Raw genomic sequence first — 24844 nt, 5'->3', positions numbered from 1 at the left:
CTTGCGCGGGGCACCCTGCCCGTCCCCGGCTCCGCCGCCCCTTCGCCCTTGGTACAGCCTTCGTTTCCTCCGCGGGGCTGTGTGGTAATCGAGTGACATCAGCCCGCACCCGGGCGGCTGCCGATGATATTACAAACCAGCAGAAAGGTCTGAGGTGTGCGCGGCTCCTGGGAGCGCTGGCAGGGACGGCAGCGCCTGGCTCCACGCTGCTTTTGCTTTGGGGCTGAATCACAGGCTTGCTTTTATTTCATTGAGTTTCGCCAGAGCCAGGCGAGCATTTGAAACCAGATTCGAGCACTACAGGCAATTCGAGTTGCCTGGGGGGGGGGGGGGGGGGGGGGGGGGGGGGGGAAACCCCACCAAAAAACCCCTCATGGTGCTTTAGGTTTGAATCTGTTACAGACAACTTGCCGCCAACCCACACTGCTGGGTTTTGAACCAAAGCTTTTTATGTACTTCGGGCTCAGCGAGAGCGTTTTCTCTAGGGACTGAAGCCGAACTACCGAGGAAGCTGGGATTTACTTGGATGTATGGTAGAGAAACCTGTGGTTCCTTTATGCTGCAGTTCGTCGTATCCCTGTGTTACCTGTAAATGGAATTACAAAAATCAACCAGTATGCCCGGACCGTTGTCCCCAGGATATGCAGCTCAGGTGCAGTATAACTATAATCAGTTAGAAGGAAGATTCAAGCAGTTACAAGGTAAGCCTGTGCTGGTTTTTTTTTTTTTTCTAGGTGTTGCTATGATGTGATCCCCTTAAACATGTGAGTCTAGGCTTGCTCTCGTTGCCTCAAGGAGTTGAAGAGAAAGGCCAAAAGTGGTGCTATAGGAAAAAGCTTTGTGTTCTTTTAAGAGATACTGTGTGGCTTTTACTTCTCTGAAGGTGTCCTCAGTCTTATTAAGATGCATGTCCAACCTCTGAGCCACTCAGCATTACAGATGAGAACTAACCCAGACCAAGTTGCTTAGAACAATAAGGGGGAGAGTGAGGAAGTGGTCTTTCTATTTATTTTTTTCTGAAATAAAATGCAGTTGTAACTCTGGAAGTTAATCATAAAATGCCGGCTGTGCTTGGGAGCCGCTTGCAGTGTGAGAGCCCTTTCCCACTCCCTGCATGCCTCCTGTAAAGGCGGGTGGCTTAGCTTCTTCAAATGAAGAGCAGTTGCATAACTTCCAAGGGAATTAGTTTGGTCATGTAGAAGATCTCAGGGAAAGCATTCATGTACTTTAACGTTCCCAATTTTCTTTGTTTTGTATTATTCGGCGTTTAGACAGGGAGAGTGTCCTTTAATGTCTTCCCATTAAATTCTCTATCTGTGCGAGAAAACGGACGTTTCTTTTGGGGAGCGGTCATGTGCTCTAAAGGATAGGCCTCTGACCAGTGCTGGAAACCCAGGCTGTTAGCAGTGCAGCGGAGGAGGATTGTGCCTGGTATATCTCTGCCTCAGACAGGGTAAAACAAGCTCCGCTATTTCGCTGTGTAAGGCATGTCCCAGGGATGAATGAACTCTAGCATTCCAGTTTCAAAATAAAAAAGAATTCTTACCCAAAACCAAACCTCCTCCTCCGCTTCTCTGTCCATGTGACTCCGTAAATAATCCCAGAGCAGCCCGAGTAACAGTGAAGTTCAGCCCTTCTGTGCATGTTTCTTATTTTACTCTGGTCTGTGCCACAAGTGTGGTCCTGTGGTTCCTGTCAGAGAGGGAGGAAGAGCCTGGTTAGAGCAAAGAATGTTCCGATTTGTTGGCTTAAGGAGGGAGGGAAAAAAAACCACCGACTTTCATTCATAGTACTTTGTTTATCTTGTAAACTGGCTCACAGTAATGGCTGCGTGCTGGATATAATAAGATAAAATGACAGTGTCTTAAACATTGGCAACATAGGCGTTCCTCAAGCAAGGCATGGAAAATCCAGGCTCCGAACTTACACACGAGGGAATATGTTAGAAGCTTTATCTTGGATATCTGTCAGATCTTAGGCTGCAGTACTTGCTTTAAAAAGGTAAGTTTGTAGCATGAGAAAAAAAAAGCAAAACTTGGCTCATGCCTCTTTCTTTGCTTGTTAAGTTAGCCGTCTAAAGAAGGCAGATTTTATCATTTTCAGGGTCACTGCTTCAGGAATCCATTATCTGTGTGTTTACATCACACTGAAAGAGGAAAGCAGACCGCAGTGTTGAAAGCACAGAAAGTGAGTTTTCCCTTTGGTGGAATGCACTGTGCTGACTGGAGAGAAGGGAGGGAAAAAAAAAAAAAAAGATTGCAACGCTCTCCCTAAATGTACCACAATTTCCTCTAACGAAAGAGAGAAAATGCAGTGAGTTCTCCTGCAACTGTAAGGAGAGGCTTTGCCGTAGACCATCCCATAGCTGTTTATTCATATTGCAGAGAAGGTAGACAGGCTTGAAAAATAGTGCTGCCAATGATCTCGTTCAGGGTGGAGCCTAGGTGCCGGAAGTGTTTTGAATTATGCATTAGATACTCCATGAAACGCTAGATAACCATACAAAATATTGTGTGCTGTAAAGGGAGTGGCTTACTGTGCTGACACAGAAGGTGTCTTTCCTTGGATTAATGGTTCATTGTTTGAAGAATGTGTAAAAAGCCATTAATTCGTAGTAAAATTTTGAGGTGATTCTTGTCCTCTTACTAGAAGACTCTGGTGAAAACACTGGGTATTGTGTGGCTCTGGGCATTGCTCAGTGCATCCAGACTTAGACCCAGCAAGGATGAGCTGGATGTATGTAGTATTTTGAAATTACAAATTTATCACCAGTTCTACCTTTTTCACTGTGGAGGTGTACAAACAAGTGAAAAGCAGCTAAGTTTCACACCTTCTTCAGACTCTGGTACAAAAGTACCTTTTGAAGCTTTCCTGGCTTTTTCTTTTTGTGTTTTGTTCCTCTGTAACTGTGTTTCACCACTCTTGCCTCCAGTAGGATGGCTCTCTAGAGCAAGAACCAGTATTGGTACCATCCAGGATTACTGTAGCCTCTACTCATTTTCTTCCCATGCTGAATTTGCCCCTCATTTTTCACAGTTCCTAGAGTTTTCATGTGAATCCACAGCTTTGCACTAGATTATAGCAAGGTACTGTTCAGATCTAGTCAAAGTTGGGAGTTTTCCTCAAAAAACAGCACTTAGGAGCATATTGTTGTGACTAAAATAACGCAGAGCAAGTGCTCAGGTCCTGTATGAAGCAGGAGTGTGAATCAGGAATGAGTGGAGGGCAACTCTCTCTGCTGTCTTTCCTAAGATAGACAAAACATTAGATTCAGCACTGGTACCTTCACTTGAGAAGCAAAGAGGAGCCAACCTAATTCTGCCCCAGAATGCTGGGGACAAAGCAAGTTCAGATGGTAAGTCACCACCTAGACACTCTTACATTCCACCTCTTTCAAATGCTTTGAAGTGACGATTGTAAGGAAAGTCTGTTATTCAACTTGATGATGATTGCGGAGCATTTGAAGGAGATATTCCAGCCCTGTCCCTATGGGGTGTGAAGCCAGCCCAAGTGGTGGGACTACACTGAAGGGGCCAGACTGGCTCCTTCTGTGCCTGGGAAGGGTCACCTTCCAGGAAATCCCAGCTCCCATTTGCCTTGATGGGCCAAAGTGAAGCGGTATGTGGCAGAAGACACCGCTAGGAGTGAACCAAGGCTGCCTTTGTGTCAAGAGAAACCCTGAAGTCTCGTGCACGGTAATCAAGAAGTTCAGCATACTCAGTTCTTGTGCTCGTAAGAATGTCAGCACAGGTGTGGGGAGAACAATGCTTTAGCAAGTTCTGTTTCCTTTATTAAGGTTCAGTAAGCTCTTCTTAAGGTTAGTTCGCCCAGTCTTGGATTGATAAGTGAGAGATAGTATCAGTGGTTGCTGTCATCTTAAACCTAGGTGTGGAGTTTTGGTTCCCATAGCTGCTTGTTCAGTAGAAAGGGATCGTGTTCAGGGCTGGAGTAGCTCTCTGCAAATAAAGACAGGACCCCAAAATTTGTTTGTGGAAAATGTGATGCTATGTAGCTTGTGCAGGGTATGTCAGAGGAGAAAACTTGTCCTGCTCAGATGAAGAATTAAATGAAAAGCAAATCAGGTATGTTGTAAGTATAAACGAATGCTGTCACCTGCGCTACGTTAACGTGGCAGGATCCTGTGGGTTGGCTTGGCACGGTTGTAGGAGTTGGCAGGAAGAGGTTTACGCAAGTCAGAAATTTGGAAGGAGGTCCCTGCAGTTGTATCCCCTTCCACAGTGAAGGCAGGGAGTGTCAGTGCCACAGGGAGGCTGCCACCAGCTCAGAGAGGCAGCTATCACCACTGCCCACGGGCTCCTTCCCACGAAGGACAGTGAGGTATTTATTAACGTATCTGGTGTTTATTAGCTTGGTGATTTCACCAGCTCCCGCAGTGTAATTAGAAAGCTGGGTCTCGGCTCTGAGGCTATGCCCTAGGTGTGAAATTTCCAGTGGTGATTACAATCGTAAAATCCTGGGGGATGGGGGTGAGCTAGATTTGTGCTCCTGATAAATCCCCAGAGGAAAGCCGGCTTTCAAAGGAGCCCTGTGATAGACCCTGCTGTGTGTTACATTTCCATTTTGTTTTGTTATTTTTTTATGGTGTTTTTTTTTTTAAATGTTGTGTCTCAGATTGGAAACTGTGCGTATGTAGTGGGAGCCTGACGTGTTTTGGTGACCAGGCTGCCTGGGTGGAAGTGCCTTGATTTCATTACTACTTTTGAGCCATGTTAGAAAATGTATGGTTTGAAAAACTTGACACCTAATGTAGCAACCACCGGAGTAAGCCTGTAGGAGCTGTCTTTCCCATCAGAAGTGTTTAAGCCGCTTTAGATCAATTCTAAACTCTGTTTCATGGGGATGAAAGGCTGACTGTGGCTACACAGCACTACTTGCACCAGAAAACAAAATGCATTTGTATGAGTATCTGGGGTGTCTGGGGCAAAAACCTTGCTCTGATAGCAGTGCCCATCATCAGGGCACCTCCTTGGCTGAGTAATCCTTTGATCTGCACTGGCCCAAGTAGGTTTGGTCTGGGTTCTAGTTTGGCATAAAATGAGAGACGCAGTTTCTATTTTTAAGTGGTCAATGGTAACCGTCTTCGATAATATAGGGATCCATGTGCATAGACTGCAGGCCGCAGAACAGCAGGAAAGCTTTCTCTATTCTGAAGCAGGGCTTCCCCACAGTTCTTCCTGCAAGAAAATCTTATCCCCAAATCTCTGCTGATGCCCAAGGATAAACAGGGAGCTCCTACTACAAACTGACAAGTTTGCAGGGATTGCTGAAGTACTGTCCTGCGCTAGGGCAGCGAGATCTTCTGCTACGCCCAGGATCCTCTGAAGTTATGGGGGTGTCCTTTGAAAAGACAGTTTCAACAGCTGTCTTCCTTGTTGCAAGATTTACCTTTTAAAGGATTTCAGTCTCTTGCGAGCAGTGACCTGCATAGCTACAGGCAGTGATTAGTGAACTGAAGGACATCCTACTTTGTCTACCAAATTGGTCACTGGCATTTCTTGTCATGGTAATTTCTCTTAAAGGTGAAATGTGGGAAGGCTGAATTTCATTCCAGACAAAATGTGTCTGGTTTACATGGATTTTTTTCTTTTTCCACCCTCTCAGATCCACTGAAGTCACAGATATATTCATATTCCTGTGGCAAATTTTCCTTGATTTTCTGTTGCCTGCAGCCGTTCCCAAGCCTGCCTGTGTCACAGCATACTTCAGCCTTCTGCTTTTGGTGAACACATGAGCTCAAGCTAAACGGCTGGAAGGCCTGTCAGGTTTGCAGAGGATTTTTAAGTCATTGCAAACAAAGTGTTTTGATTGTGTATTTCTGTGATAGCTGGGCCCTTATTCTTTTCAGTGTAAAGATTCCTGCAAACTATCTGAATCCTAGACTCAGTTTTAGGGCATTTTAGCCATTTGAAACAAAGGTGGTAACTGAATATTGGTGAAAGTCTTCTCTGTCTAGAAATATTTCAAATGTGCAGGTTAAAAGCGATCTTGCCGACTAATTGAGTGTATAATTTAGGGATTTAACTTGGAGGAAATGACCTGGTAAGTCTTCTAACTAATATGTCCAGGTTCTTTGTTAAAACAGACATCTGTAGCAAATTGCTTGCTAGGACTTGTATTTATCTACTCTCAAAACTAACTGGTCGAATTGAAACTCTGCGCGTCCCCTTGTAGCACAGAACTAATGCAGAGAATCTCAGTGAGACAAGTCTGCTCAGAGCTGCCTTATTGCTTCTGCCCTTTCCAGAGGTAAAAGCCTACAATGGCATTGTAAAAACTGTGGAATGACACGCAGACGCTGTTGTTTATTCCTAGTCCTAAAAATTGCAGAGGGGGACGGGGAATCTGTTTCATGCCCTTCCTTCAGACAGGGATTGATGAGGTGAGTACAGTTAGAAGTAGAAACCATGTTTCAGTGAGCATGCGTGTTGTTTGTTAATTTTATTACACATAAACTGTCTAACTTTGCATCCATGCATCTTAAATTTTTGCCTAGCTGATGTACAGCAAACCTATGGAAGATTTTGCAGAAGGTTCTGGAATAGTTTTGCCTGTGAAGGATAAGCTTCAAAAACATCCAGGGGCTTAAAAAAAAAGCTTTCAAGCCCTTCACTCCCATTCTCTCCCAATCCTGTTATTAAAAACAAACAACAACCCACCCACAAAATTAAATATGAGGTTTTGAGGAAAACTTAACAGAAAGTTCTTGTGAAAGACTTTCTTTCAGAATGAACTGAGACATAAAGTCTAGCATTATTTTGTATTCTCCCTGTTTTAAAGGGCTATTCAGGGCAGTATGGCAACTCCATCTTTACTGCTAGATAAACTGTTATCATGGGTCAAGAGTAAATGAGGACTAAGAAATTTCTCATTGTTAGAGAAATAAACCAGATTTTGATAATCCCATAGCTACCGAAGACAACGTTTTGGCCCAAATTCCTGCTTTCTCTTTCAAAAAGCTCTGAAATATTTTTTGTCTTCAAAATCCCCAGAAATTTACCTTTTCTGGTTATGGGATAACCAGATACAGAAGATACAGAAACCAGATACTGAAGATACAGAAAGCAAGTTAAAAGAGCACAGGGTAAGGTATTTCTGCTAATATGGTCAGTGTTGATACAGTTGAAAAAGTAAACATTTAAATTGGATTTGGCTCCTCACTGAAATAACTGTGAAAATTCACAACTCTGAGCTGTTGCCTCGGGTTTCTTGTAGTCCGTTCTCTTCAGTTTCTATTTAGATTATGTTTGTAATATTTGTTTTTCAAGTGTGTGTATAAGAAACTTAATTTTAAAACAAACAGAAAACTCCTAGGATCTGGAGCATAGTTTTGTTGAAAAAAAGGCAATTCTGGTGTGGCTCTTCTTGCAGCCCTGAAATTGTGGAGTAAGCAAAGCTTGTAAGCAGATATTTTCACATGGGACAGTAAGGTATTTTGAATACCCTGGGGGTGATTTGTAGCCAAAGTTAGAACAGTAGAATGATTTGTATGGTGTCCTTAACTGGTGTAAATCCCCGTAGCTCTGCAAATCTGGAAATACAGCCGCTTGTGCTAGCGCAGGGACTGGCCCTTTTGTGTTTCTGCATTGGGTGTCTCAAATAAGCTAAATGCCTCCACCGTCCCAATGTTTTGTGGGCATGTTGTAACCACGTCGGAGTGCAGGCTCCTATTCCAAATATTTTTCCTATCCAAGAGCCCTATTCAAATTGATTGTGGGTTTTGCCATTAAGTTCTGTGGAAAGTGGGGCAATAAAAAAAGACTACGGACAGAGATGAAAGTGGTGATAAAAAGCCAGAACAATGGTAGGCTTTCATTCCTGAGTTCCTTCTCAAATCTGGTTTGTGATTTCCTCCTTTTTCTTCTTCGTTTCTTTCCATCTTTCTGTTTTCTGTTGGGTGCATGCTCTGGCTACCTAAGCTAAGGAGAAATGGTGAAGAAAAGCAAATTACAGACTTGCAGTGTGATTCACAAAATCCCCATTTCCTCTTCCCTGTACTAAACTACTCTGCTGTGATATCCCAGCACAGAACACGGGGTTTGGTAGGTGCACCCCTTCTGCTCGGAGTCTAAATTTTGTGAATTTGAATTGAAAGGGTATTTGATTATGAACAGTTCTGAAGGTCTTTTTGTTCCTGTTTAAGCTGAGTTGAGAAGCATTAAGTATCATCTATTAAGTAGCAGGGTAAGATAATGACACATTTTTTCTTTATGAGAAAATTAATTATCTTGATTGAATAGACAGGTTAGGGAAAACTGGTAAGCCAAATACAGGGAATTAGTCTCCGTTACCTTTAAAAGCTGAGGTGAAGGAGATAGAAGAAAATAAATAAGGTGGTTTAGAATCTGCTTTCCTCTTCCCACAAGAAATAAAATCTGGAATTCCATTTGGAAGCTTATATCTGGGGCTGGCAGATAATGGTCCTTTCCCCAGTGCCATCGTTCAAGTGATGCAACAACTCCAGAGATGAAGGTTATTTAATTGGTATTAGACAAACAACTCCCCTCCCAGCTCAAAATTAGGCCTTTCGGAGTTAAGGGTCATTTGTGGAGGAAGTAAGGAGCTCACAGCTCGCTCTGCATTCAGCAGCTCTGAAATTCAGTACAAGAAGACAGTGGCAGTGGCCTGGCAAACAGAAGCAGAGGATAACATGGGTGCTCCCCACCCCGTGATGGGAGCAGGGGTGTTTGGGGAGGAGGGCCTTACTCTTAACTCGGCTTTAAACATGTCATTTAATTTACATACTGAACATAGTTAGCACACAAAGTAATTCTGGCCCTGCTGTTCTCTGTGATAGCCTGGATGTAATTAAGGAGGGCATGCAAGCCTAAAATTGCTTGCTGCTCCTAAGAACGCATATAGCTGAATCCTTGCATTTCTTTCAGAGGAGAAAGGACAAGAGGGATGGTGCCCACTCATGCTTGTGACTTTTGATGTGGAGTCTAAGGTCACGATGGCCGGGAGAGCCCACATTAACACAAAAGACCTTGTACACTTGCTGCTAGAACGAGGGTGTCCCAGGCTGAGAGCCTCCTTTGTTGAAAGAGAACTACTGTAGCCAAACTAATATTAACCAGTCTCGTAGCCGTGCTGAATGCTCCACTGTTTCACTTAGAAAGAAGCTTAAAGAAAAAGGCCCTTCAGTTTTTGAGGGGAACAGTACAGTTAGGCAGACATGCAGGCAGTGACTGTGGCATAGTCTAGGGGCCACGTCTGTGGCTTTTCAAAGGTCTTGTGAAAAATCTGGCATTACCGAGTGGCCTTTTCACGAGATAAGTGGAAATGCTGATAATTCCCTGTTCAGTCAAGTTTGGTTTGTTCATAAAAAATAGGAGCTGGAACTCTTGAAAGCACAGGCCCTGTTACATGTACATGACAAACGCACACTGGACAGGGTCAGTTTTCTGTTTGACAGGTAATGGGTAGAATGCCCGCTCCTGCGCTGATTTTAGTAAAACTCTGTTAAGGTTGTTGGAGGGGGCAGGAGGTCATAAATATGATTTCTCATTTGCAGGTTTTGAGTACTTACTATGTTATCAAACAGAAAAAGTATTATCCCAAATGGCATTGCACAGGAATCATATTTGTTGTCCCTTGCAGAAACTGCAAACATCTCTGCCTTGGATATTGTCAAAATGGCCAGGTGTATGTTTCTGAGGATTGTTTTGGGGGTGGTTTCTCTAAAGTTTTGTTGTCTGATTTAGTTCTATGAGAACTGAGTTTTCAGATAGAATGGCCAGAGAATTACGTACCAAAGAGATGGTGAAGAAAGCGTGGTGGCACGGTACAAAAATGATCTGTATTGCCACTGCACTCTAATCACAAGCAAGGGGTGGCCTTATGCCCACAAAGGTGAAACAAAACAAAGCATTGTTACAAAGAGATTCAAGAGTTTATCTGAACAAAGTAAATGCTGGCAACCCAGACTTTTCATTGAAAAAAACCCTATGGTTAATAAAGGTACGTAAGTTTAATGGCTTGGCAAACTTCAGAAAATCAGCCAATATGCTGAGCACGATTCTCAGACAATCTAAACCAAGGCAGCCCCATTAAAGGCAATGAAGCTGTGTAAGGGTACTGTGCTGAGGGACTCGCTTGTGGGATTTTGTCTCTCAAATTCAGGCCTGCTCCTTCATTCTTCTCAAGTAACGGCTCCTCTTTGGTTTCAGCTTCTCCACACTGATACCATATGCTGGGTTCAGCCTTTCCCCTTCCAAAAACCCCATGAGTCCAGTTTTTACTTTGTCCAGGCAGTGTTTCCAGTTTTTAAAAACATGATCTGATTATGATTTGGTTCCAGGAAAAAAGGAAAGTGAAAACATGGTTGTCTCATCTGTAGTCAGCTATGGTTTCCTTTGGGTACTAATTAATTCTGCAACAAGTTTAGTATATTTCCACAATTATTTTCAGGGAGACTAGACCTACTGTGGTAGTGCAAGGCCTGATTTTTTCAGTGTGTGTTCCTTTTTTTCAGCTTTTCCAGGTTGTCTGGCAATATGAGAGGCTGCTCTGAAATTGCATAAGTGACTGTACTTTGATTGTGATTTAACATGAGTAATAGCCATTATGGAATGGCAGTTAAGTAAGGCTCTGAATAAATAGGGGAGGTGTCTGGAAACGTCATATGTTGGTTGTTTTCTGGACTTCTGACCTTTCTGTTATTCCTGTGCGTTGGGGAGTTCCATAATTGGGGTTAACCCTACCTTTAATGCTAAGGGTCTCAAGTTGTTTAAAGAAAAGTAATTCCTTGGGACAGCAGCATCTGCACCCGCAGCGCAGGTGGGTGCGCCCGCTCTCGCCCGCTGTGCCAAGGGGGCTGTGCTGTGGCCCTGCACGCTGGGGCTGGAGGCGCTGACAGAAGCCACGGGGTACGTGTCAGTTCTTCATTTAAGTGGATGAAGTCTAATTGGATCAAGGCTCTAACCTGAAGCCCAAAGGAGAAGTAAAGGGTATCAGGAACTATTTTAGCTATGGCTGTGGGAGCTGTATTTGTTTTCTAAGGGGTGAGTTGCACCCTGTTCCCTCTTTGCGTCATCACAGGCTTCGTCACCCTGTGGGATATGAGTTGCGTTTCATCCTCGTGGCCTCAACTGGTAACAGGAAAGTCTGTTTCGTTTCTCACTCGAGGAAGTTGATTTAGAAAATTGGCAATGTCTGTTGGCAATTTCCTGGCTGTTCCCTAGGTGATGTCTGGCCACGGTTGCTTCCACAGGTGCACTGATAATCCATCAGCTTCTAATAGCAGATTATGTGCTGGTTGCATCTGGATGTGGCTGTTCATAGCTATTGCCTAAGTCCTTAAAGAAGGAGTTCACAGAGCAAGATGTGGAAGTTATGGCACATTTTTTCCTTAAATCTGCTGCTGCTCACATATTATTAAGCCCTTCCCTCTCTGTCTCTCCCCCAAAATATCTTCATAATGATGCCTGATAGGGTATATTATAAAATCGCCATGATGTAAATCCTTATTTGCTGTAGCATTTTTACAGGCGAATTGCACTGGTATTTGCCAGCACATTGATGGTAGTGATGATCTGTGCCACTTGAAAGATGCTTATGTCTCCTCTGTGCCTGGGGCCAGCCGTGTTCCAGCCGGTTCCTCACTGCAGATATGTTTTTTTTTCTTTTTTTTCCTGAATAAAAGCAGCTGTAAGTTGTCCTGGAGAACAGACAACACTTAAGGACTCCTGATATGTAAAATTTTTAGCTGTGCAGCGCGTCCTGGCAGCGGTGTCCTCCATAGGGATGGAACGTAGTTCTGCCGTGGCTCCAGAAGAGCTGCTCTCTCTAGGCTGGGTATGGCAGGGCTGGCACCAGCACCTGCTGCTTGTAGCAATGCAAACCAAAAGAGCAGCTGAAAAGGGACTTTTTCAGCCCATTTTTCCTCGATGACTGAAATGACTGGGCAAGGTACTGTGATCTCCGCAGTACCTGTTGCAGTGGGCTGCGTGTAGGGCTGTCCTTTAGCTCTCCTCCAGCATCTGTGAGCATGGCCGATCCCAGCCAGTTCCTAGCAGTTTTCAAGTGTACATTTTTGAACTATCTAATGCCAGAACACCTTCTGTTTTCTGTGCTACACAAGTCAGCTCTCCCTTCTGGTGTAGCTCCTGTTGCCAGGTTTAAAAACATTCCCAGCTGCAGCTCACTGTGGACTTCATATTCAGAAGTGTATTCACAGAGATTTACTTAGGCATAAACATCTTGTGTGTTTGAGTTAGGCTGAAATGTTCTCATAAGTTAAGACCTGAAAATCACTGAGTTTGTCATGTCTCAGGTTTTGGGGACACACAAAGAAGGCATGCGCAATCTGCGTAAGATGTCATAAATGCATTTTCATGCCTGCGTACACATGTGTATCTGTGTGATTGGGCTGTGAAGGTGTGCAAGGTGGGTTTAAGCATGCAAATGGTGTTAGTTCAAAGAGCCTGTTCATGTATGTAAGGCAAATGTACAATAATTCTGTGCTTAACCAATACTGGAATTATTTTTAATGACGTTAATATTACATTAACAGGCAATTGGGAGCATTAATCAGACAGCTTTCAGAAGTTCTTGTGCTGTTTCCTTTATTAATTGCCATATTTCATAGTCTGTTTTTTTGTTTTGTTTTTTTTTTTTTTTAAAAACAATCATCACTGTTTCAGATTTTGAGGGAGGGGAAAGCCCAGAATGCAGAGTCCACGTGCAATGTGATCAAGGAGGCATCAGTGAAATTACTTTGAGGAGCGTTTGGATGCTTCTTACATTGATTATGCTGAGCTGATGATGTTTGGCACTTAATTTTCTCAGTGTCCTTAAAAATGAACGAAAGTGGGTGAAGGTAAATTATTGGGAGCTCTCATGGATAACTTCAGCAGAAGCCGCACCTTTGTACCCATGGAGAGCTTTTCAGTTTGCATAGTCAGTGCATTACACAATCTGTACAACTGACAAGTCCACTTTTAAGACTAGAAAAACAGGTGATGTTTCTGGATGAAGATACATATTTAAGGAGTTCAAAGTATAATTTTAACCACCTAATTCCTTCAAATTTACGTCACCTTTTAAATCTCAGATCTTCAAGAGTTTCAAAGGGCTTTTTTTCTGGTACTGCTTTGAAAGTTATTACATGGACGGGAAATGCTGTGCTGGAGAGGTATCTTCCCCCCCCTCCTTGCATAACTCCAAAGGCTAAAATGGTTTTGCCTAAACATGGCACACTGTCCCACAAAAGCAGATCAGTAAATGAACTTTGGATTGGAATCAAACAGACCAGCAGGAAAATTTTGAGGGGAGGAATTAGAATGTATGTGCAACTTGTTAGTACCTCAGAAGTCCCAAGAAAGCAGGTACAGCATGGAAATAAAGTTGTTGTTATGATTTTTTTTTAATTACCACATGGATTTTGTAAAAAAGTACTTCAATATACAGAGTGACTGATAGGGGGGTGTGTGTATTAAAGTTTACATTGTGGTTCAGTTTTCTGCAGCTTTTCTTAAGCAGCTAACAGGTGAAGGCATCCGTTCTGCCAGTCTCAAAAGACAACAACTTCAGGACTTCAGCTGGAGCCCTGCGTGATGGTTTTGCAGATTAGAGCCAGAGAAGATTAGGGATTTTTCCTCTAATGCTTCTTATTAGCAGTTTGTTTCAAATCTCATTAAAATTAATTCATTTTTAAAACTCCCTTCTCAGAAATAACTGCATGTTATAAATACCATGGTTCCTTCAGTTATACAAGTAACATTTATTGTAATCTACAATATTTTTATTGCTGTTACTGATTCAGCTTTCAACTTTTAGATTTAGCTTAGAGCTCAGGCTTGCTGAGGCATGGCCTGGCTTACCTGTGGTGTTACTGCTTTTATTCAGCAACCTGTCAGTGCAGCATAGTGCACCTGACTCTGCAGTACAGCATGCAGCTAACAACAGTAAATTATTGTGTGACCATGGAAACTGGATGAACTAAATACATTGTTCAGAAAGGCTATGAACTCAGCTATTTTTAATCCCTGATCAGTGCAGTGGTTGTTTAAATACATGTTCTTCCACTTAAAATATTTCTGTGATAATGAAAATTATAATTTAACAGCAATTAATTATAATAATATCTCTTTGCACTGAGATCTAATATTTTGAAAGGATTAAATGCATTCATCATAGACTTATTTTCTATTCATGCTTTTCTGTCATTAAAGTGAAATTAGATTTAAACATGAAGCCAAGAAAGGTTTGGCATTTCTTCTATTCTTCATTCTGATTGCAATGAGTTTTTAAAGAAGCATGGTCAAAACATACCACAGCTTCGACTTTTCTCTCCATGTGATGTCTCAACTTGTGCCTCAGATGAAAGAAAAAGTCCCACAGCTCTCTGAAATCCCTCAATGGGATTCCATGGGAATACTAGCAGTTCAGTCTTCCTGCCTATTCTTGTTTAAGCTTGCTAAAATTCATAGAATCACAGAATAGTTTAGATGGGGAGTTTATTTGGTCCAGCACACCTGCTCAAAGCTGGGTCAACTTCAAGGTTAGATCAGGTTGCTTAGGGATTTGTCCTGTTGCGATCTGAATATCCCTAAGGTTGGAGATCCTGCAGCCAGGGGGGGAATCTGTGGTGTCTGAACACCCTGACAGTGACAGCTTTCTTCTTGATACCCCATCAGAATTGCCCTTACTTGGCTACATCCAGGCTTGCAACCACCAGGAGACCACCAGGTCTCCTTCCTCCAGGGTGGTGCCATGCCACTGTAAGCTTCTGTCTGCAGTGCCTGGGTTTGCTCTCTAAGAGATCGATTTCAGAATCCATTTTTCTGTCTTCACGGTTACTGCTGAGTGCTGCTGCCCATCCCTTGCTGACTCATCGCTGGTAACAGTTACAATTTCGTATTTCCAAATACCTAGATAAGGAGGATCCCAGTCTGGTCACATAGTTGGATTGTAGAAATTGCCAGTAGTCTTGGGTGAGAACTGTTGCATTACCTGCAGCTGCAGAGAAGAGCGAAGAGTGCTGAAAGGGAAAGAGAACAACAGGAATCACTTTTTCATTCTGCTGGGTTTGCTGAACACGGGAAGGAATGAGATGGACCGTACATAGTGCAGTACCTGGCATGTTCTCTGCCTGTGCCAAGCCTTGCGCTCACCCTTGCGAACACAGCTAATCGGACAGTGGTTTGGGCAAGCCTGGAAAACAACAGCACTGCCCCCTCCCAAAACTCCTGGCACTTCCCTGCATTATGCTCAAAATGTTTTTTAAAGGAAATTGCAAAGACCCCATAAGATTGTGTGTACTTGAAATAGTGCGGTGACCTCAGGTTTTCATTGTTCTTCTGTGGGAATTTCATAGTCAGTGTCCTGGGACAGGCCGATGCTTTTTCCAGGCTCTTTTTAATGAAGTGATTTGTCTCTTACGCAAAGGGAAAAAGTGGCAACAAGTGTAAACCACTAAAGTCAAATCAGCCGTAAGGCATTTCTGTCCTTTATGTTCAGTGCTGACAACACTGAGGTATTTTTCATGCCGTTTTTGAAAGGAGGTCTGTTTGAACTCTATATTGCACGCTCATTAGGCTGTAAGGTTATTCCTTTATTCAACTCTACTTTTGCTATTTTGCTGTAAAAACAGTTTTGTAACATCTTTCTCCAAACACATTTGGGAGATCAGGCCTTCATCCTCTTGAACGTTTTTCTCATAAGGAACTTCAGTAATGTGAGTGATTATATTGAAACCAGGGCAGATGATGGTGTTTAAAGCTGACGACGGGTGTAGGTGTTTCCAAGAGCAGCACTGAAAAGTGTTAAACCATTTTGATAATCTACCAGAATGGTTGCATTCCTGTCGCTGCTTCGCATTTCATACAGAAAAACAAGAAGTCAGCTGGTATCCTAGAGTACCAGAAAAAACCAAACCTGAATGGTTAATGTTTATGAAACAGGCTGTGTGTGGCATGGTGTTTTCCACGGCAGGGAGCTGGTCGTGATGTGGGAGATACTTAACACATTTTTGTGTTCCAATTTTCCTGAAGTTAAACAAGCAGTTCCCATAGCTTGCACCAACGGAGGGAGAGCAGAGCACATATTCTCTCTAAATCTGCTGAAATATGCCCTCTTTGTCTTCTGAATTAAAAAAAAATAAAATAGGCGGAGTTCTTCCACCAGTTTAATCTGTTAAACCCAGATGACTCTTTTGTTTCATTTATGTGCTGTGGGAGACTTCACAACAACTTTTTGCAGATGAACGTGATCATTCTTCTACATGAGTCTGAAAGTGGCTTTCAGGAGACTTATTTTTGTATTGCTGACACCAAAAAGCCGTAAACTCTGCGTAAAAATAAAGGCAGTGAAGGGACCTGCCCTTCCACACCCTGTAGTGCTTGGCTGGCTACGGGACATTGTTCTGTGCATCATTTTATTGTGTGAGTGAGGTTTAGTGACATCAAAGAGAGAAAGCAGCAGAATTGTTTTTTCCACATGCTTCATTATGTAGCTTTCCCTTTTTTCTTTTCAGAGCATTTTCAGCAGTGAAAGTAGTCACATGCTGTAATGTTTAGTAGAGAAGGGTAGATATTTAATAGGATTTAGAAGCTGGCTGGAGCTTCCTAGTAAAAGAGAATGGATTGCTGAACACACCCCTGACTTCTGAACAATAGTCTCTGTGTAGCAGAGTCGGGAAAGCAGCAAGGATTTTGCTCCTAATGAAAATCACCAGCTAAACACAGCGTGAACAAAATCACCTCGTTGCTTTGTCATCTTTCACATTTGCATTCAAGTTCTTGTCTAAGTCATGTCTGAGCATGTAAAGGGTTTGGCATAATCTCACCATTTCTGATGGGGAACTCACACCACGGATTACTTTGTGTCATAAAATAACCATAACAAATACATCCTACTTGCATCAAAACCCTCAGCTGCAGTCATTCCTCTGTGTTAAACTGTCTGCAAGATTGAACTAAAAATGAAGGAGATGCCTTTATTTTTTTAAAGTTCACCTGTTGTTTCTAAGCATCGGACCCATGTGTATCGTGGTCTCTGTAGATGATGTGTGTGAGTTTGACTTCCGGCAGGTTTCATTCTGGGTTGTTGCTTGCCTCTGCACGTGTGTGTTATGGACTTCTGTCTTCTACGTTGAACTAGTTTTTTCCCCATTTTCTTCAACTCCTATTTTCAGTCGTGACCCATTACCTGCAGCTAGAGAAAAGCAGCATCCACTGTTCAGTCTTATTGCCCTTCTACAGAAGGGGAGTCAGTGGCAGGACACTTGAATGTTAAGAGAAACTAGTTTTATTTCCTTTTCTGCACAGACACCTAATAGTCCATCTCCTAACTTCTATCATTTTCTTCCCTGTTGATCGATTCCAATGTATTTTAATTTAGACTCTCTGCCTGACTGTGCATGCTTATGCATTGTTCTCTCTGGGCTTCTTATTGCCACACGTACTAATACAGTGCATACTGGGACCATGTGAAAAGACCATCATTTCATGAGTGTTTATCCAGGCAGATGTTTCTTTCCTCAGCTGATCCGGTACAGATAGACAGCAGTGTGTTTTTCCCCTCTGGGTTATATTTAGTGTTGCATCAGTTGACTGATTCGTGTTGCCACACAACCCCACCGGCAGGCAGTCTCACCCCAGGGTGGAGTCCTGCTAGGCTGTCAGGAGCACCCAAAACCCGACCTCGGCCTCCCTCCCCGGTGCAGATCGCAGGCCAGGGCTGCTGGTAGTCCCTGGCGCTTCTCTGAGTATGCAGCCCTTGGTTTGGACAGGAGATTTAAGGACCAGGAGCCACCAGCGTTGTTCTTTTCTCAAGACGCTACTGGGGTGGAGAGCAAAGGAGCTCTTCCTTGGTCCTGTCAGATCTGCTGAGGGCTCTGCATACCAGCCTCAGGGCCAGGTACAGTGGAGTTATTTTGTACCAGCCTGTGCTCAGGCCTGTCTGAAACAACAGAGGTTAGACCTCTATTAGAATTATTTTGTCTTCAGTATTGGTCTTCTGTTACTATAACAAATGGTGTAGATTGTTGCAGTACACACATTCGTGTTGTTTCCTGATAAAATCTTGTCTGATCACAACATTCTAGTCCCAGCAGCTGATCTGACATTCTCTTGGGCATCTTTCTCAATTTAAAAGCTTTCAAGCACAGCTGGAATTTATGAAACTGTGAATATTACTGGCTATTTAACTCCATATCCTCACATCTACGAGAAAACACAGAGTGATATCCTGCACCCTGAAAACTTTCAGTAATGGGAATGTTGTCCTGTGAAAGGAAGCTCTGTTTTCTATGAGCATGGTTAACCTACATTATGATCTGGGCATTCTGGGGAGCTGTGGATACTGGATACCAGCAGAAGGGGTCTGCCTGGAGCAGCGCTCAGCTGATCTCTGAGTCAGCATGCTTAGCGATGCTTCATGTAGGGTGCACACTGGCTGCGTTTGTTGCTATAGTGAAAAAATAAAACTTTTAAGCCAGAAAAATTACTTTCGGCACGGAAATCAAAAAAGATGTAAACCTGCAGGAGACGGCTTTTGGAGTTGGGGATTAAAGCTCATCCTTAGTTCGCCTTGCTTGAGGTATTGGAGGGATCCACAAATATTTGTAATATATAGAGCTTGGCAGGGAGGATTTCAGTGCCTCTGAAGGCTGGGCTGTCCCGAGGCGGCTGTGCTCATACTGAGTGCCCTGCAGCAATCCTAGACACCTTTCAGCTTCCCTTTTGTGCTCTAATTTCTGTTTTCTTCAGTAGGGTTTCAGCTCCCCTGAGAGCACCTCCTTTGCTGTTTATCTGGTCGGGCGCGGAGGCCTTTGCAGTCAAGGGGCTGGCAGTAGCTGTTGTACGCTCAAAGTCATCTTACCTGTGCTGGCCTGGCAGCAGTGTGTGCCAAACATACTTGCTGTTCAGTTTGAAATGGATTCAAGGTCAGTTTGTTGAAAATGTGGTTTGACCGGTATGGAAGGGCGCAGATTGTCTTCAAGCCGTTTTTAGAAAACAAGCAGCCGCACAGGTAACCTTTGCCACAGGAGCAGTTAGCACTGCGGTCATGCAAAGGGGCTGGGGCTGATAACGCTTTCTGGCATGTGGGAGTAGCAAATGGGTCACGGGGGGCCCATGTTTCTCTCAGACGACTCCTGCAGCCGTGCATTTTCCACGGCAGTTAAGACAAATTCCCCATTATTCTGGCACAGCCCTATTGAGTTCACGCAGCGGAGTTGAGTGTGTGACAGGGGGAGGATGGTGTATGCAACCCCTGTCCTGCTGTCCCGCACTGGGGATTCAGCGACTGACACTCCCAGCTCTGGCCTTTCACGAAGTTAACTACATTTTGTTGTGTTTTTTTTTTTTTTTTCTCATGCAATTAGTAGAGGAAGAAATTACTCTTCTCAAACAGAGAAGGGGCTAGATGCCTGCTTGTGATCCCATCCAGCTCTGGTTTATGCCAATTTCAGTATACAAACTCCAGTTTATTTACTAAACTTCTAAACAAAGTCAGTGCTTGATTTATTACTATCACAGAGCTGGGGTTTGCAAGCTGCTGTCTGCTAGTAGTATTGTCGGGAGGGGGGTTCCGCATAAAGGAAATTTCCTTCCCAGTGTTGCTTCAAGATAAGTTGGATTCTCTGTTATCAGTAGTGCTGTTAGAGCAGCTTCCGTTTTCCTGCTGTGCATGTTTTGCATGTTGCGCATTTCTCTTTACCCTTGGGAAACAAATGTTTTCACAAGCTGTAGGACACTTGGAGCTCCACCCATATCCTCTAGTTTTAATTAAATCTTCAAAATCTAAAAATGTGGTTTTGAAAGTATGAAGGACATTTGTCAAAACGATCACATGAGATTCAGAAATAGCACTTCAGGGCCCTTCGCTGATGTTAAATCCCTGGTGTCATCACTCATGGATGCACCTGGCCCTTAGCGTGTAGCATTTTATGCAGCACCGCATGGTAAGAGTGATAGCTGTGTGCTTAGTCGAACTGTCAGAGCTGTAAGTACCGCTTTTCTGTATGTATGTTTCTTTCTCTGAAACTTATAACCAAAATTGATTGGTTTTAATTCTCTGCATGTTTCAACGTGAAGCCCCAGAGCAGAAAAATACAGTTTATCAGTTTGAAAGGGTTGGTAAAAGCGTTGCAAAAACCTGCAGTCATTGTGAAACACCATGTAGAAATAACCAGGAGAGGTTTTAACATGACCAGCCCCAGCCACGCAACTTTCCAAATGGGCTTGTTTTGCTTTCCCACATTGTGGGAGCGTGACAGGAGTTAAGCGATGCGGGGGTAAGAATGGCTGCGCCTTCTCCCTTCTGGCGTTTCTATCGCTAATAGTGTCAATGGGGAATTGGAGAGCTGTGTTCCGCCTGTGCCAAGTGCACGATAAAGAGTGGCCTTCCTGGGTGACCGGCCCATTAGAGACTGAAAGAGCTGCTGTGTCTGTCTGGTGACATTTTTCTGAGATAAGTTGCCACTTGTCCCCAAAAGGTGGCAGTGAGCAGGTGGGGGCCTGGCCCTTGTGCGGTGCCGCAGGGTTTTCCCACAGGGCTGGAGGCTGCACCCAGGGTTCTCACTGCTTTTGGCTGTTCTTGCTGTGAATCAGAGGATGGGAGGAGAGATGGAAAGAAAACTAAAAGCTGTTAAAGGCTACAGCAATGAAGTTGCCCAGACCCATGTGAAGAGCGAACAGTACGCTCAGCATGTGGAGTTAGTGCTGAAACCATCACAGCTGTGGTCTCTGTAGAGATTTTCACCCTATTTTTATCTGGCAGGGCAAGTGGGGAGGAGGATGGTGGTGCAGAGGATGGGTGGGGATCAGGTGAGAGCGAGCACAGGACGGGTGTGGAGGTGAGGACTCAGAAAAACTAACGGAGCCCTTCAACCTCTCACTGTAAACAGGAAATCAAGGACCACAGAGAGACAGACAGAGGAAACGGGAAGGCAGAAAGGGAGAGGCAGCAACTGTGTTTGAACTGTACTAAAGAAAACACACATAACAGCACCAAGCATCGGCTACCAAAGCACAGAGGGCCTCCAGCTAGATGGGGAGAGCCTGTAGGCTGTTCCTGCACCCTCCTTCACTGATAATTCCGTGCGCTTAAGGATGCTGAGGAAACACAGAAGAATAAGAGTCACTGGAACTTTCTCAGGTTTTTTCCCTGAAGAACGCAATTCCACATCCTCTTTTAGGGCCACCAGTAGAGCTGGGGTGGGGAAGACTTTCTGTGAGACTGACCCCTTGGCTGCATCGGCGCTGTCCGCAGGAGGGACCTGTCTTCTCCCACCTGAAAGGGCTGCCTGGAGCTGGCTGATCTGTTGACTTGCTATGACTTGCTTTCAACAACAGACGATCCTAAGCTAGTATCAATTTATACGACGACACCAACGTTTTCACAACCTGACTGGAATGTCACTGTATTTCCCGTGTCATGTTTTTAATCTGTTCAAAATTAGGCTCTGACCCCTCATCTTCTTTTATTAAAACCACATGGATGTTCTTTTCCCACCCATTACTTTTACCGTAATCCCAAATTGGGAGGATTGTTAACCCCGTAACTTTTGACCAAAGATTTTTTTTTAATGGATGGATTCATGATGACATTTGATAGCTCTTTTGCTTTACATAATATTTTCTGTATCCAGCTTTAGTTTTAGGATCCTGTACATCCATATTTCTCTTTGGATGAATGTAACAACAGGGATCTCTGAATGTTGTGCTCCTGTGTAGAGACTATGGTGATTAAATAAAAAAACTTGCTGAGCTGTTTTGGGGCTTGTTCAAGCTGGTGAAGGGAGATGTGGTATTTTCTATTGGAATTTTCTTAAAAAGCACCGACTATTGCAAGGTTTTTCTTCTGTGACTCATTTGAAAAAATACTTCAACTAAAAGTATGGATTACTGGACAAGCAGATATGCAGATCCAGCATTCCCAGGAACTTGCTATAAACAGTTCATAAAATATATATTTAAGGTTAGTAGATGCTATATTTAAAACATTACTTGGATAGACAACTATTTCCACTAGTCAGATGCATTGGGTCTTTTCTTCTTTGATCCAAGATTGAACAAGCTATGTTGTTACACCACAACATGGTTAGCAGATGCTGAAGCTTTTGACTACAACAGCAATATTTATTTTTCCAGTATGGCCTTGCTGCAACCAGGTTTGTGCTAATGAGTTAGCCGTTCTCCTGTTCGCACAGTGCTTATTAATGATATCAGCAGCACGGGGCTCTGCTGTGCATGGTGATGTCCTGGCAGTAAAGGGCACATGCATCGTGTGGTGTTTGCGGTGGTGGTGCAGGGCCGGGGGCAGAGGTTTTGGCAGCCGGGGGGGCCCCGGCTGCTGCTTTTGAGAAACTGCAGTTGGCTCGTCTTGGTGCACTGGAAAGCAAGCCACGGTTATTGCTGATTTCCTGTTCACTTCCTATATCTTAGCAATCCTCTGCTTCATACAGAGTGAGGACAAACAAGAGTAATGCAAACTGTCAATTCATTAAAAGCATATTGACGCTTTACCACAAAACCCACCTTACACATCTTTCCAAGCCCTGTTTTTTAATTTCACATCTTATAGATAGGTAAAAGCTGTTACAACTGGGACAGTTTCAGTGCATTAGCTTTGGTTGCATCCTACCACATGAGTGGCAAGATTAAACTCAGAAATACATGGGAGGAACTGAAATCTTGGGGTGGAGTTTATGTAATTGGGCAAACCGCCACTGAAGTGCTGCTGTGCTCTCCCACTCCTTGTCAGATTCCTCCTCCTTACCACCATTCTACTATATGCTTTATTTTCTTACTATAGATTTTTTTCCCTTATTGTTTCCCAACTTTCTGTCCTCTTCAGCCTCAGCTTCTTTATCACTCCTTGTCACCAAGAACAGGTTTTTGCTGCTGTCCCCAAGGTCCTGTGGGTATGGAGGATGTAACTGGTTATGAACATGCTGGAATTGTGCCCCCGCCACGCTGTGCTGCCCAGGAAGGGAGCACGTCCTTCCTTTCGAAGGACAGCAACCTGGGTAATCAGGTTTAAACTCTGCGTTGATCTGCACAATCATTAATGTTTTCAGCGTTTCAAACAAGGTACCCTGAGTTTTCAGGGCTGGACATGTTACCTTTGGGTTTAGGTTTTACCAGTCTTCGTGTCCTGTTTCTGAACATGCCAACAACTCTGAAGAGTCTGATGGGAAGCTTAGATGCTCAGCTGCTTGGAAAAGCAGACCACTTTCATTTGTATTTCTAATTATGGACTTGGGAGTCCAAGTTTGAACACCTGTGTTTTGACAAATTTCATCCGTAGTAGTTCCCAGCCCATTGAAATTACTTTTTTTGCTAACAAGGAAGGGCTTCATCCAAAGCCCTTGGCAAAAGAATCTAACCACAAAGATGTATAATATTTTCTGTCTGATAGTTCTCGGCTTGGCAGATAGCTGTTTAGGAGTTTCTGAATTAATGTGGACTGTGGTGAGCCTGTGCATTCAGAGAGCTCTCATAACCTCTGTTTTCATGTATAAACAGTTATGAAAGACTCTGGGAAGGGAAGGTGGAAAGAACCTATTTTTCTATGGCTTTAAATAAATCCAAGTCTACTTCAAACACGCAGTTACAGAAAAGTTCATCTTGACATTGTGTAAATACAGTTACAAACATTGAATCTGCAAATAAATATTGTAATGAGAAGAGAAAAAAGTAAATGGGAAGCTTTGGTCTCTGCTTTCTTTTGTACCTATCATAAACCAAAGTGACTTCTGATATTTCAGGGGATCTGTTGTGGATTTATGTGTGTATTTGAGAGCAGAAGTTGGCCCATTTTTCCAGTGGTGGAGGATAACTCTTGATCAAATTACTGGAGAGTGATGAGTCCAAAGTGGCTTTTATATTGTAGCTCTACAACAGACCCTTCACACCTTGAGAAAGCTGCTTACTGAGCAGCAAGTAGGTCTGCAATCTATAGTTCAAATTTATTCTGTAGAGAGTAACTCAGTAAAATTCCCACTGACTGTAGAAAATATTATAAAATAGGAAGAAAGGTGGATTTTTCAGTGAAAAATCCCCATTTCTTCAATGATTCTGCTAAGAAGACAAGCCATACCTTTAATTTAATATTAGACATGTTTGAACCTCCTATTTTCATCTAGGTACACGAACTGCGATTTCTTTTGAGTAACATTGTGTTGTTTTCCTAACAGATGAACGTGAGGCAGTTCAGAAGAAGACTTTCACAAAGTGGGTTAATTCTCACTTGGCACGCGTATCATGCAGAATCACAGATTTGTACACTGACCTTCGCGATGGAAGGATGCTCATCAAACTTCTGGAAGTTCTTTCAGGAGAGAGACTTGTAAGTCTTCATTAATATTCATTGTAAGTTTTTTGTTTTGGTTTTGGGTGGATTTTGGTGAATCCTTGGCTCAACTGAAGTACAGCAAAACTGAGTCCACAGGGTTCAGCACTGCAAATGTCTTTTTACGTATTAAAGAAGAAAAGAAGAGGTCTGTTGCTTCAGCTGTATCCAAACACCACTGGAATATCTTCCTATTGGCTTCAGTAGGGATTAAAGGAAGCCTCCTTCAAAGGGTCCCCGCTGGTGAGATGCTGAGTGCTTCCAGCAGCATACTCCCTGCTCCTGCGTCTGACAGGCATGGAGCACTGAATGTTCTCCAGCCCCTTAGACCCTCTAGGTAACGGTGAATTAGATGTGCTGACGTTCCCTGGCACTGTGGCCAGCTGGCCTGTTTCTGTGCTAGCAGACACAGCTGCCGGATGCAGGTGGCTGCGCACAGGCTGCCTGCCGGCCCGAGACCTGGAATATCCCTTCTCCCTCGCCTGGAGTGTGCTGGGGGATTGTGGAGGTCAGTTGGTTGGAG

The 24844-nt window shown here is 43.5% G+C and overlaps 1 protein-coding gene and 1 long non-coding RNA gene across 5 annotated transcripts in view; one reads left to right on the top strand and one right to left on the bottom strand.

Annotated features, from left to right (window-relative positions):
- SPTBN1 (spectrin beta, non-erythrocytic 1) overlaps positions 1-24844 on the top strand; it is a 137557-nt gene that overhangs the window by 58324 nt on the left and 54389 nt on the right. For 2 of the 3 annotated variants that reach the window (XM_064446902.1, XM_064446901.1), the window contains exon 3: positions 24167-24318. In XM_064446902.1, coding sequence (XP_064302972.1) covers positions 24167-24318 — 152 coding nt within the window. Of the gene's footprint in view, positions 1-562; positions 702-24166; positions 24319-24844 lie in introns of those variants that run through there. The other variant, XM_064446903.1, reaches the window with a different exon arrangement.
- LOC135312551 (uncharacterized) lies at positions 229-2376 on the bottom strand. 2 transcript variants are annotated; one of them, XR_010372134.1, is made up of 3 exons: positions 1779-2376; positions 1547-1692; positions 229-586 (listed from the first exon to the last, which is right to left on the bottom strand). It is a non-coding gene; the product is annotated as an uncharacterized LOC135312551 (long non-coding RNA). The 2 variants fall into 2 exon arrangements; XR_010372135.1 differs by having other exon boundaries at positions 1928-2376.

Source organism: Phalacrocorax carbo, chromosome 3 (assembly GCF_963921805.1).
Source record: "Phalacrocorax carbo chromosome 3, bPhaCar2.1, whole genome shotgun sequence".
Classification (NCBI taxonomy): domain Eukaryota; kingdom Metazoa; phylum Chordata; class Aves; order Suliformes; family Phalacrocoracidae; genus Phalacrocorax; species Phalacrocorax carbo.
This window is presented reverse-complemented; position numbering and strand designations above follow the sequence as displayed.